Raw genomic sequence first — 13813 nt, forward strand, 5'->3', positions numbered from 1 at the left:
CAGTTACTTCATCCGTAAAAGGGGATTGGGCCTGAGAGTCCCTTGTGGGACAGGAACTGTGTCCATCCCAATTATCTTATATCCACCCCGACATTTACTACATTGCCTGGCCCATAGGAAGTGCTTAACGAATAGCACCATTACTATTATTGTTATTATTATCGTTATCACTGTCATACCCTGCCGCTTCCCCTCTCTGGCCTGGATCCATTCTGCTCGGAGATGTCTCTGCCCACACTTTCCCAGTGAACCACTGAGCCCCAGGTTAATGGGGGTTTGAAGCGATCACCTAGACCAGCCCCTTGTGAGCAGAACCGGCCAGACCACTCCCTACTGCAGCCCCAGCTCCACGGCTGTTGGGATGCCACGTCTGTGGGGGCGGACCGTATGGTACTGGGAGAAGGCTTCCTAGGGGAGCTGGGATTTTAGGACATCTTGGAAGATGGGGAGAGCTGTGCTCTGGTGGATTTGCAGGCGAGGGAGTTCCAGGCTGGCAGGGAGCACCGAGTGAGGGGGTGGAGATGGGAGAGTGAAGACTGAGGTGCAGTTAGGAGGTGGGCTCAGCGTGATGAGAGCTGTAACACGTAGTGTGGTGTGACGTGTAACACATAGTTGGTCCAGGAGGCTTCCTGGAGGCTGGCAGTCTGGGGTCCTGAGCCCACAGCGGGGCCCGAGACCTCCTCAACACATCCCAGCCTTCTTGGCTCCTTGTCAATCCACCGAACCCCCAAGGGGCTTCAGCAGGGCCACCCCCGGTCTGCTCGCCGTAGCCTAGTGGAGCGGTGGCCTTCTGCAGCCGCTGGCCCCCTCTCATCGGTTTCTGGATTTTTTCAGGTCCGGGAAGGCTCGCAGCAGGGCAGGCGACGTGGCCAGTGGCAGGAACGGGTACTCGGCTGCTTCCCCGGTGCTCCCACCTGCCCGCTCTACCCGCTCAGCCTGCCGGTGCTGGTCCCAGGCGTACAGCACCCGCTGGCTCCGGGGTCCGGACCCCTCACGGTCCAGATTGGGCAGTGCATGGCAAGAGGAAGGGTGCTGTTGTGGTTGCAGCTGCGTCTGTGTTTGCACCTGCCACCGTGGCTATTGCAGGGCCGTGGCTGTTGCTGTTGAGTAATTGGATTGTGGGGTTTGAGTCACCGTTCCCCAGGGCTTTCTTTCCTTTCCTTGGTTGTTAGAATCCAATTTCTTCCGAGTTGATTTCAGGTAACCGTTAAACAGGGCGAGCTGCCGGCCCTGTTACGCCCCCAGCAGGGCCGGGTAGTTGCCGCAGCCTGGAACTCGCCCTGTGGCTCTAGCGGAGCGGTGGGCATCGCCAGGCTTTATTCTCCATCTCCTGGGATTTTCGGCCTCAAATTTCTCTCCCTGTGCCAACTTCCAAATCCCAGCCCAGGCAGAGAAGCAGCAGAGGAAAGGCTTCTTGGAGCTCCCAAGGGAAAGACCGAGCCAAACCCCTCTTGCAGACTCTGTTCTATTTATAGCCTGCCTGTGGACGGAGCCGCTTTTTGTTGTAGCATCAGCCTCGCCGCAGTTTGCGGGAGGGATTTAGAGATGGTCGGAATGAAGTTCGTGTCTCTGGCCGGATGAACGGGGGAAAATCGGGAAGAGAAAACTACCGGTGGAACTGGTTAAATGTTTGGAGGCCAGAGGTCCCAGGGCTTCCTCCCAATCCCGGAATCTCGTTCATCAGTAATCCTCTCTGCCCACGGCTCGGCGCTGACAAGCCGGGAAGGCGGGGAGCGGAGTCGGCGCCTACGTCCACGATGCAATTCTGGACGTTTACATTAGAGAAGAGCTTCTCGCATTAATCCCGCTTTTTCTCGAACCTGCCAGTTCAATCCAAGATTCTTTCCTTGTGGGCTTACTGGAGGGCTTTAAAAATGTTTTGGTCGGCTCTGTGTGCCTGTGAGCTCCTAGAGGCAAGGAAGAAGAGGGGAATGCATCATGGCTCCCTCGGGGCAAAATTCAGCATTGTGTAGGTAGGGGATGTTCAGAAAATTGTCGGCACATCCAGAAGGGCGTTCCCAGTAGATAGTAGCTCCCTAGAATGGCGCTCTGTTTGAAGTAGGCACCCAGCACTACTCCCAGGGTCTCCCCACCGGTGTCCCCCCTTCCTATTGACCCCTCTCCCCATGGCTTCACCCTTCCAGTAGCCCCCTCCTCCCTGTGGTCTTACCCTCCCCAATCATCTTTCCCAACTTCCCTGTGACCACCCCCCTCCCCCAACTAGTGATCCTCTCCCCATGGCTTCACCTCCCAGTGGCCCCCTCCCTCTACCTCAGCCTCCCCAGGGAGAGATGTTTTCAATTTGTCTTTCTAGACAAATGGAGTGGTGAGCTGAAAGGCTCCTGGATGCCGTGCTGGCTGGAAACTGTTGAGAGCCAAAGCTATTGTTTGCTTAATTGCAGCCTCCCCTGGAGTGCCGTTTCAGTGCCTCTTCTCTCTTGTGGGTTATTGGAAGGTGTGGAAAAAAAGTTCATGTGACCTGTGATCCTGCCCAGCCCACCCTCACCGGTTGCACCCCCCCCATACACACATACTTCTACCCCCTCCCCCCCCGCCTGCCAATCCCACAGTGACAATCTGGGGAGTTGGGCTGCCAGCAGGCAATCAATCAATCAATCACTCTATCCAGGCCTTCGGGATCTGGGGTGAACCGTAGACTGTAAACCCAAGGGGACCTGACCCAGACCTTTCACTCCTGCTGAACTCTCTTAAATGCTTATGAGTGGTGCTCGCTTCATGGCTCTGAGTGACTGATTGATTGGTTGAGGTGTCTCATCAATAAAAGTTTCCCCTATCTCAGAGTTTTACCAGAACACAGTCCCCACATCCTAGGAGAGCCAGGTGGGCTTTTGAGTAGAGCACAAAAGTTGGATCCACTAAACACTGCCCGAGCCAACACTCCTGGCTAGCCGTCTGTTCTGACGCAGCATGCGCAAGCTGAAATGAAAATCCGTAGCTACCCATGAGTGGTACCAGCAAAAATGTTATTCACCGTTTTGAGGACGCAATTTATTTTTAATAAAGGATTGAACGTACCTTTGGGAACTGGAATTTCCAGTCTGTCAGCCTGACATACTTCAAAACGTATGGCTTTCATTATTAGTCGGTCAGGAAATCAGCATGCAGGGAACAGTGATAGAAGCGTCCTCTCTGAGCACAAGTCAACGAGGCCGTGTCTGAGGCTTCAGGCCTCGTCTCTCCTGGCTTGTCTCCAGGAGTCTCTAGGTCCCGAACTGGCAGACCCGTGTGCTCTAACGGGGCCCCCACCTCCAGGCCAACCCCACGGTCCCCTCCCTTCCACCGATCAGACCCAGTCAGTCCACAGCCCTTCCTGGACCTTGACCTGTGGCCTGATCCGCAGAATGTCTGCAGTCGGACAATTTCCCGTTTCCCATTTTCCCTTGTCAACTCCAAGACTCACTTGATCCGTCGGTGCCCCTCAGCACTCTTGGGCTGGACCCCACACCGATAAATGGGATAGCTGTACACCTTTCTGAAAGCAAATTCCTACCCCACCCTCACCGCAGATTCTGCTCAGGGTTGCCCAGTCTCCCCCATTTGGACTCCAGGGGTGGGGGACCTCTCTCAGGGGACCACAAAGGCCTGGGGAGCAGTGAGTGAAGGTGCTCTGCTCCTTGGCGTGTGACACCGCTGACTCTCTGGCACCCCTCCATGACTTTTTCTCTCCCAAACTCTTTTCTCTCTCCCCACACACTCCCTTCCCCACCCCCCATCTCCTCCTCCCCAGTCTTGCCCTCTCTTTTCCTCCTCCATGCCTTCCCTTCTCCCCCCAAAGCTGTTATTCATTGAGTCCCTTCTAGGGTTGCATGGCCTAGTTGAAAAAAGATGGGCCTGAGAGTCAGAGGACCTGGATTCTAATTCTGGCTCCACCACTTATCTGCTGTGTGACCTTGGGCAAGTCACTTAATATTGTGCCTCAGTTCCCTCATCTGCAAAATGGGGATTCAGTTTCTAGTCTCTCTCCTACTTAAACTGTGAGCCCCAGGTGGGACCTGGTGGTACAGTGCTTAGCATATAGTAAGTGCCTAACAGACACCACAGTTATTATCATTATTATTGTTATTATGAGCATAGTAACCAGGGCTGCCAGATGGCTGAGGCTCTGCAGCCAGAGCCCTGGGAAAATGACCCCAGTGACTGGTCTAGAGATGGGCATTTGTCACCGCTTTCCCTCTCGTCCTCTTCTCACTGCTTGCTTCACCCCAATCAGTCAGTCAGTGGTATTTATTGAGCATTTACTGTGTGCAGAGCACTGAACTGAGCGTTTGGGAGAGTACAGTATAACAATATAACAGACACATTCCCTAAGGACTTGACCCGAGTCTTTAGGAGTCCCTGGGACAAGAATTGTGGAGTTATCCACATTGGCCCTTGACGTGTTTTTGGCGTGCTGTGGCCCATGGTGTGCCACAAGGGAAAGGGGCTGCAGTTATAACCTAAACACAGCCCCTGGTCCAGGGGTCACTGTTGCCCATGGACCAACAGTAGCATCTACTGAGCACCTGCTGGGTTCTGGGTGCTTGGGGGAGTCTCATATCAATCATTTGATCAATTGTATTTATTGAGATCAGTACTGAGCAGATGGGAAAATACTGTAGAGATGGTAGACACGATTCTTGGCCTCAAGGAGGTTATACATGTTATAGCGTGTTCAGTATGCAGGCACTGAACCCAAGCGCCTGAGAGTACAATAGAATAGGCAGACACGATCCCTTCCCTCAGGGAGTTTACAATTTAGCAGTCAGTCACACAGTTAAATCTTTCTGCTTAGCAAAGGGATTGTGCATCCTGACCTCAACCACAGTCTGCCTTTTTGGATTTGTTGGCCAAACGGCTTCTGCGAAAGGCTGCGAATTTCTGGGCCTTCAGTCTGCTTTTGGGCTAGTCTAAAGGAGTGGGGAGAGTCCCGTCGAGGTGCCTAGGGACCCGAGGTCAGTTTTTCCCCGTAATGTTTGAGGAACTTCTAAGAAGACTGTCCCAGGCCAAGTGGCCCAACTAGCTGTGGCAAGGAGAACTGGGGTCACCTGGAGATCCGCTGAGCTGTGTGTGTGTGTGTGTGTGTGTGTTCTGGGGATGTCAGGGGAACAGTCTGGTCCTGGAGGGGCCTGGAGCAGCTGGATACCTTCTTGCCCTGCCCAAGCTCTCCCCATGCCATCCCCCTCCAATTGCAGGTGGTCCCGGGATTGGAGCTGGAGTGCTGCCAGGCACCCAAGCTCATGGGGGTGCCCGGGGCGCTGGGGAAGGGAGATCTGCGGCTTCTCCGACCAGACCACAACCAGCTCGGGTATGATTTCTTCTGAAAATGCTTTAGGAAGAGACTGGAAGCTCTGGATGGAAAACGGTGAAGACAGAACAGACTGTTCATTTTTGGGGTGTTTCCCCAACAGATCCTGATAACACCCCACAGTGTGAGAGCACCAACAAGGACTTCCAGACAAATCAGAATATCATCCCCAAGTGTCACCCAACTGCAACCTCTCCCCCATCTCCCACACCACCTCCTGCTCCCACACTTAGAGGCCTGGAGAGTAATCTTGGCATTGATTAAACCTACCTGTGTGCCCAGCCCTGTGCTGAACGCCAGGGGAAGGTAACATTCATTCAGTAGTATTTATTGAGCGCTTACTATGTGCAGAGCACTGTACTAAGCGCTTGGAATGAACAGGTCGGCAACAGATAGAGACAGTCCCTGCCGTTTGACGGGCTTACAGTCTAATCGGGGGAGACGGACAGACAAGAACAATGGCAATAAATAGAGTCGAGGGGAAGAACATCTCGTAAAAACAATGGCAACTAAATAGAATCAAGGCGATGTACATTTCATTAACAAAATTAATAGGGTAATGAAAATATATACAGTTGAGCAGACAAGTACAGTGCTGAGGGGATGGGAAGGTAGAGGGGGAGGAGCAGAGGGAAATGGGGGGAAAAGAGGGTTAAGCTGCGGAGAGGTGAAGGGGGGGCGGTAGAGGGAGTAGAGGGAGAAGGGGAGCTCATGACCAGGATGGATAGAGTCCCCATCCATCTGGGACTCACGGGCTAAGGCCCTGCCTTCAGAGCCAAGCAGAGAGCAGCGTGGTTGAGAGGCTGAATCCGAAGTTGCAGAATTCAGTGGAAATGGAGGAGAAAGCGGAGGGCATGCAGGCAGGTAGAATGGGTGTCTCTGAAGGAGGAAAACCCATTGGTCCCGGACATGTGAGTGACATAGTGTAGTTGAAGGCTCAGGACTGGTTAACACATCTCAGCAGGTACTCCCATTTCTGGACCCAGTGTTATCCCTAGAAAGCTCATTTAATCTGTTTGACGGAGCATTTGTTGTGTGCAGAGCACTGTATGGGACAGCTGTGTGCTAGATAGAGCACTGTACCAGGAGCACCAGGTGCAGAGTGCTCTACGGGGTGCCTTTGGTGTACAGAGCAGTGTGCTGGGCACCTTCTGCGTGTAGATCACTGTACTGGGCAGCTATCATGTGCTCACCAATAGGCTGGCACCTAGACTGGAGGATCAGGGATCCTTGGCTCTTTCCCTTCACTTTACCATCCCCTACCAGTCTGCGCAGGGACACCTTCCCAGCTCCTCAATCAATCGTATTTATCGAGCACTTACTGTGTGCAGAGCACTGTACTAAGGACTTGGGAGCAAATAATATCAGAATTGGTTATCATGTTCCCTGCCGACAAGGAGCTTACGCTATAAAACCTTCCTCCTTCTGGTCCAGGTTTCCAATGAATGGGGACACCCTGCTCTAGGCTCCTGGCCAGAGGCCACAGCCATTTGAACCAAGGCTCAAATCCCCCCGCATTCTTGCTGCCCGAGTTTGCCGTTTGGTCCTTTTTTTGGGAGGGTGGGTGAGGGAGCGGGGGCTGAGGGTCGTCCGGTCAGCCCGTGACGTGGCCTGCCACATCTGTGTCTCCAGCAGGTGCGGTAGAGCCAGGCTGACGTTCTGCAGACGATCTGATAATGCCGGCTTCGCCGCCTCCAGCAGCCGGCAAATCATTCTCAGAAAAGCATTCTCACCTAATGAGCTGGCCACCCTGCGCTGGTCAGCACATAATTGTGTCTGCCTCTTCAAAGCTACGCCGTCTGCTCCTTCCCCTCCCTTGTTGTCCTCTCTCCTTTCCCTGCCACCCCACTCCTCCATCCTGCCTCCCTCCCTCCCCGGCTCCTGTACCCCAAGGTTCTGCAGCTCCAGGTTTTACAGGGTGAGGGAAGGTGGGCCCAGGGCAGCAACTGGGCTGAAGTCATGTTGGAGTTTCTCTGGCCTGCTGAGCAGGGGTTACCCTCAGGACGCTCTAGGCAGGGTGGCTCACGGCCCTCACCACCTAGGGACATCTGGACCTCTGGCTCTCGCCCATCATGTTCAGGAAAATCCATGTCGTCACGTGTGCCGAGACCCAATGCCTCCTGCCGTGTGCCCACCTGTGCCAAACCATCTCCTCCCCTCCAGCGGCACTGCCAAATCCGGCTGGCTTGCCTGCTCGGAAAGTGGCCCCAAGTCCCAGCGGCGTCCAGTCGTGTTGCCCAGCGGAAACACGCTCCGCACCTAGCTGTGACTCCCCCGCTTCCTAGTAGGAATTTTGTGCCACGGGAGTGGGGCAGAGCTGAGGGCACCGCCTATCTGAGCACATGGGTGGCCTCGACCGGTGCGCACTTAGCGAGCCCCAGCCGGAACCAGGAGACGGGTGGTGAGATGCATCATGAGAGCATAGGAGCCACAGAATCAGCCAGGGCAGGCTGGACTGGTCGAGCTAGAATGCCCCGATGAATGGTCGATTGATTGATTGATTGATTGATGATTGTAACACTGCACCGGGCAGCACAGCAAACGCAGCCCACTCCCAGCCCACTGGGAACCCACACTGGTCCACTCTGGGTCTCGGGACCTGCAGGCCTGCAGGTGGAGGACCACACACAAGCGTGTGGAACACAGCCCTTCATCCCGCCCAGAGCTGTGCGAAGAGCCGGGCTGCGGGGCGACTTCTTTCCCAGTCCTGGGCTGCGGAAACTGTCCGGCCCCATCCAGTGGCAGCAGGCATCCGACCTGGGCACACCAGCCGACCTAGTTTCCCCCCCGCAGCACCAGCCTGGGGCCTGGGGGAGATGGGAGCATCTCACCTTAACCTCCCAGTCAGAAAGTGCTGAGGGCCGAGCTTCTCCTGGAGTCAGGCACTCCGTTATTGTCCTCCATTACATCCAGCTCACTGGCCTTCAGGGGTGATTGGGCAGGGCCGGGCCCCGGGAGCTGCTGTGTACACAGCGATGCTGGATCTTGGTCAATCATCTACCCGCTTGTGAGCGGGGGTTAGCCATCACCGTCCGGCACCTCCAGGGGTGCGGCTGCCTCCCCGGGGTCTGGGTTTCCGGCAACTGCGTTGTCCCGGCCAGGATGCTGGGGGGCTTCGGAGGTCTTGGAGATGGGGGAGACAGGGCAGAACCTAGGAGGGAATAAAAGAGACACGGCAGAGGGAGGCAGAGACTTTCCTGTCCCTCGTACCCCCTCAAATCCTTTTATTCCTTAGTGCCCCATCACTCCCTCCCGCTCACCTCTCGGTTACTCGACGGGATTCTGCGGGCACTGGAAGTCGCCGCAGAGATCGAGCGATGCAAGGGGGATCACGAGCCCAACTTGTACCCTACCTTGGGAAAAGCCCACCATTGTACCGAGGCTCTGTAAACTGAGAATCGGATCCCTGCTCTCCCACCCCATTAGATTGTGAGCCCTGGGGGGGGACAGGGACTCTGTCCGATCCAACTATACTGCATTTACTCCAGCATTCGTCACAGTGTTTGGTACAGAGTAAGAACTGAATAATTCCCCTAGTCATTGGTATTAAACTCTGACAGCCCTTGTTCACATTTCGGTTGGAGCTTCTCGTTTCAGTGCTAAGTGGAACTCTTCACACTCAACTGCACTCCACCCCTTGCTATCTAGGGGCCGGGGCAGGTGTCACAAAGGTTTTCCAAAAACTGTAGGAGCGGGATTGGGGCGTGAGTAGGGGTGGAGGCTGGAGGCTTGGGTGGGCTCAGGACCACAGACGGGGGCCGTCACAGGTGCTCTTGGGCCCGGCCCAATTTAGGCTTGCCGGTGCCTTGCAGATGTCTCGGTGGACGGCCAGCTGTGTGACTGTGACGTGGTTGCCGACTGCCCGGTGGGAGACCCTGTGCGCCTGGAGGTGAAGTTGACCAACTGGAGCGCGGGCTGCGTCGGGCCCTTCGCCCTCACCGTGGTCCCGTTCCAGGACTACCAGAACGGCGTTCACAGCTACGAGCTGCAGGGCGCCGTCTCCTTCGTGGGCTCTGACACGTTCCATATTGACGCTGTAAGTGCCCCGCTAGTTCCCGCCTGGTCACGTCCCTGGCTAGGGGGACCCCAGGCCAGAAGTGGCCACCCGGGCCAAGTGGGGCAAGTCTAGCTGCCCCAGGGCCACCCCTCCCGTCCACCATCCTGTCCTTCCCGTGTCCAACTGCCACCACCCTGCCCCGCCCCCGTCCCTCCACTGCCTCCTCCCCCTGTAGACTGTGAGATCCTTGTGGGCAGGGAATATGACTACCAACTCTGTTATATTGAACTCTCCCAAGTTCTCAGTTCAGTGCTCTGCAAGTGCTCGACAGATATGAGATCGATTCATTGAGCCCACACTCATCCTACCACCATCTGTCCCACCCCCATCTCCTCACTACTGCATTCCACCACGGCCCCAGGTCCAGCCTACCACCCACGAGTCGGGTGCTGGCATCCACGGAAGGACATGGGTGGATGCTGGGGTGGGGGAGTCTGGGGAGGAGCGGTCATTGGGGAGGGGCTCAGAGCCGTGATGTCCTCTCTGATGCCTGGGCCCTCCTCTGACGCCCCATCCAACTCTTGGAGTAGCTCTTTGGGCGTCCTCCGTCCGACCCGGCTCCACATCGGCAGCCACCTGAGCGCCGGGACCGAGCCAGCCTCCTGGCCAGCCTCCACTCTGTGCTGTGTGGAAGGGTTGGTTGGGACGGGCCTACAGTGATTGACAAGAGGTGCCAAGAGCTGCTCTGCGCCCCCCGGAAGACATAGTAGTAATTATATGGGAGTCTGGGAGTACTTACCGTACACTTGGGACCAAGTACTGGACTAAGCCCTGAGCACCGAGCCAAAACGCAGCAGAGGGGCAGAAGGACAAAGAAAACACTTTAAGAGCCATATGTTTTCTTCTGCTCCATCTTTTAGTGGCAGTAATAATAATAATAATATTACCTGGATGCCTTTTTGTGACTAATTCTCCACCCCCTCTTTCTTCACCTTCCTCCCCATTTCTCCCATCTTTATTCCACCTTCCTTCCTCTCCATCCTTCACCTACCCCCTGTCTCTCTCTCTCTGTGTCTCTCTCTCTCTCTCAGGTTCAGCCTGCAGAAAACTCCATGTGCTTTGGAGCCCTGCTCTTTCTCTACACGGGAGACTTCTACCTGAACATCAAATTTCATGAAGACAACCCAAGCAAGGAACTTCCCCTGTCCTGGTTCTGCCTACCCAGTGTTCACATCCGCACCCATGAGCCCGGCAGCAGGTCCAGACCGGCGTCCTGAGCGGAGCTGGGCCGTTCAAGCTGACTGCATTCCTTCCCCACCACCAGTTCCACTCTCGCTTGCTCTCCATGACTGCTCCCGGACACCCGCTTCTGGGAGTGCGGCAGCAGTGGTGGTGGAGCCAACTGGGAACGGGCCCCGGGATCAGAGTGTCCATCATTTCCTCTGGCCCAGGGTTGTCGCCCTAAGGGCAAGTGGCTCCCCCACTGGGGGGCCACCACCCCATAGCTGGGACCCCTTGGGGCTTGTCCTCCTCCTCCTCTTCCCCACCTAGTCCCTCCTCTTCCTCTTCCCCTGCCTTTCCCAGCTTCCTGTGTACCCACTGGATTCTTGCTGTGTACCTGCTGTATGCCTGCCGGGCGCTCCCTGCGTATCCATTCTGTGCACACTGGAGCCTGCCGGTTGACCGCTGTGTGCCTCCTGGGAGCTCCCTGGATGCCTGCCGTGTGGCCTCCAGTTAGCCACTGTGTTCGCCCCGGGAGCAAGGGCTGGAGTCCGGAGTATTGGAGCCAGCCCTGGCCGGGTGACCCCCTCCACCTCCGGGAGCTGCGGCATTGCCCCACACAAGAAGACACGTGAAAGGCCGGAACTGAAATGGAACAAGCCAGTTTTGTCCTCGGGTTCCCAACGAGGATATGTGGAGAACGACCTTGGTGACTACCGGCCTCTAGGGCCAAGGCTCTCCCCAGCCTCTGCTGCCGGGTCGGGCGATGGGGTTCCTGCCCCAGGTGGGGCTTCACCGGGGGCTGGGGCGAGGGATGAGCAGAGAGGTGAGTGTAGATTCCTCTGTGAAGCGAAACCGGTCAAACCCTCGGATAAGTGTCCTGGGAACCTGGGCCGATTCCGAGAGCTGCAGGGAGGGGAGAGCGACAGTTTCCCGTTGTTGGGCAGGCCCCCAGCTCTCCCTGACTTGGGGTTCGGTTGGAGCTCTTCTCCTCTCTTTTCCTTTCAGCCTTTCCTGAAAGGCCTGGTTACTGACCAGGCCTACCTGCCTGCCTGCCTGCCTACCTGCCTGCCTGCCTGCGTGGGCAGAGAAGGCACTGATCACTAACCGGGCTTCTGTCCACCGTTGCACCCTGTGTCTCTGTTCTGGCCACCGCCATGGCCCTTGTCACTCTGCGCTGTCCTTGTGCCCAGGTTGAATCTGTCTCTCCGTACTGTCTTCATGCCCCACATCTCTCTGCTCTGTCGTCCCGCCGTGTCTCTGCTCTGTCCTCGTTCCCCTTTCTCTGTTCCTTCCTTATTGCTTTGAAATCAAGGCTTGCCTTGAGGCTCCTCCATGCACCTGTCCCCTCCTCGCTCCCCAGTCAGCTCCCCTGAGCGTTCGGGGCGAGTGTTGACTGCTTTCCGAGTCCTTGGTCGTTGCTGTGAGGGAAAGGAAATTTCCTGCTTATTTAACCATCAGATCTTTGCTTCTGGAGAAGCTTACGTCCAGTATGAGCCCAATTACCCAAATAAACTTCCTTATGCTTTCCTTAGATGCCCTCTGCCTCTGTCTTCTGTTTGTGCGTGTGCACATGTGGCGTGTGTGTGTGTAGTTGTCTCTGGTGTGTGATCTTCACCAGTGATGGGCAGTCTACTGCGATGACATGTAATGAGATCTTCCATCCTGTCCGTCCAAAGAGGCCATACAATTGAGCAGTACGGGGGCTGCGCTTTTCTAAAGCCCGGGGGCTGGGCGGTAGGGGAGGCACGACTGCCCTGCTTTTGAACTTGGATTGGGGGAGATGGGACTGTACTGCTCTAGACCCCCAGTCGGTAGAAGAGGTGGTGCTGCCCTGCTCCAGAGGGGTCCTGGAGCAGGGCCCTGAGCTGTTCTAGAGCCAGGAACTGGCTTCTCCTGGGGCTGGGCTGAATCCGAGGCTATGACCCGGAGCCGGGTTAATCTAAGAGTCCTGATCAGAAGTGGTTTGAGGGGTTCAAGACTAGAGGCTGGCACCTTCCTGCCCAGGTCCCAGGGGGCAGGGCCAGCTCCACGCAAGTCACCAACACCCACTCCCGTGCCTCCTGCTCCAGGCCGGAGGCGTGGTGTCACTTGTGGCTGTTTCCCTGGTGGTCTCCCCGAACTCCACCCCCTTGCCCGCCTCTTCTGAGTCTGGAGGGCAGCTTGGGGAGCCCAGAAACCTGGCTCTGGACTTGGTGTGGGAGCCCCTGTCCCAGGTCTGCTGGACCCTCTGCCGCACTGGGATCCTCGCCCATTCTGGCTGCGTGGCACTGCTGAGGACCACATCCTGCACACTCAGCGCAGCCTCCAGAAAGACCTACTGGCAACCGGGAGGGAGTGAATCACCTTGTTAGGGGCTCTTACTACCTTTGTGCATCAGGTACCCTCTCACCCTCTTGGAACCAAGAACGACTGCGGTGGGCTTTGCAGCTCAACAAAATGCAGCCACAACTGCCTGTCAAAGCCTCCTGGTGGAGAAGAAGAAGCAGAGCCCCTCAACTGCTCCAAGCCTGGGGATGGCAGTGCCTTGTCACCGAATCGAGAGCACAGATCACCGGGGACCATCTTGTCCTTCCTGTCATCCGCTCCCTCGTGCCTCCAGAATGTTCATATGCCCCAGCCCGGCAGGCAAGGGAACAGGTGGTACTTTCTCTGCTGAGACACAAGGCCCTGCCTGGATTTGACTGCTAGATTGGAAGCTCCTTGAGGACAGTGATCTGATCTTTAATTTTGTTCTACCCTCTCAATCCTCAGCACCCAGTACAGTCCTCAGCACCCAGGGGGTAACCAATACACTGCTCTACACCCAGTGGCCACCCAGTCCTGTGCTCTTAATAATAATAATAACGATATTTGTTAAGCGCTTACTACGTGCCGAGCACTGTTCTAAGCAGGGGGGTGGGGGCGGTACAAGAGTAATCAGGTTGTCCCACGCGGGGCTCACAGTCTTAATCTCCATTTTACAGATGCGGGAACTGAGGCACAGAGAAGCTAAGTGGCTTGCCCAAAGTCACACAGCTGACAAGTGGCTGAGCCGGGATTAGAACCCATGACCTCTGACTCCCAAGCCCGTGCTCTTTCCACTGAGGCATGCTGCTTCCCATTGGATGTCCAGCCCAGTGCTCGTGGGGCATCCAGTTCGGCACTCTACACCCAGTGGGCGCCCAGTACAGTACTCTGCATCACTGGATGCCCAGTTCAATGCTCTGCACCGTTAGGTGCCCGGTCCAGCTGTCGGCACCTAGTGGGCACCCAATTCAGCACTCTACACCCAGTCGGTCTAGTGCTCG

General features: G+C 56.2%; 1 protein-coding gene across 1 annotated transcript in view; it reads left to right on the top strand.

Annotated features, from left to right (window-relative positions):
* Positions 1–12059, top strand: part of TRAPPC9 (trafficking protein particle complex subunit 9) — a 191167-nt gene extending 179108 nt beyond the window's left edge. Inside the window, exons 22-23 of the mRNA XM_029062397.1 lie at positions 9118–9341; positions 10394–12059. Coding sequence (XP_028918230.1) covers positions 9118–9341; positions 10394–10579 — 410 coding nt within the window. The 3' untranslated portion in view covers positions 10580–12059. The remainder of the gene's footprint in view (positions 1–9117; positions 9342–10393) is intronic.
* Positions 12060–13813: the final 1754 nt, after the last annotated feature.

The sequence above is a fragment of the Ornithorhynchus anatinus genome, chromosome 4 (genome assembly GCF_004115215.2).
Source record: "Ornithorhynchus anatinus isolate Pmale09 chromosome 4, mOrnAna1.pri.v4, whole genome shotgun sequence".
Lineage (NCBI taxonomy): Eukaryota > Metazoa > Chordata > Mammalia > Monotremata > Ornithorhynchidae > Ornithorhynchus > Ornithorhynchus anatinus.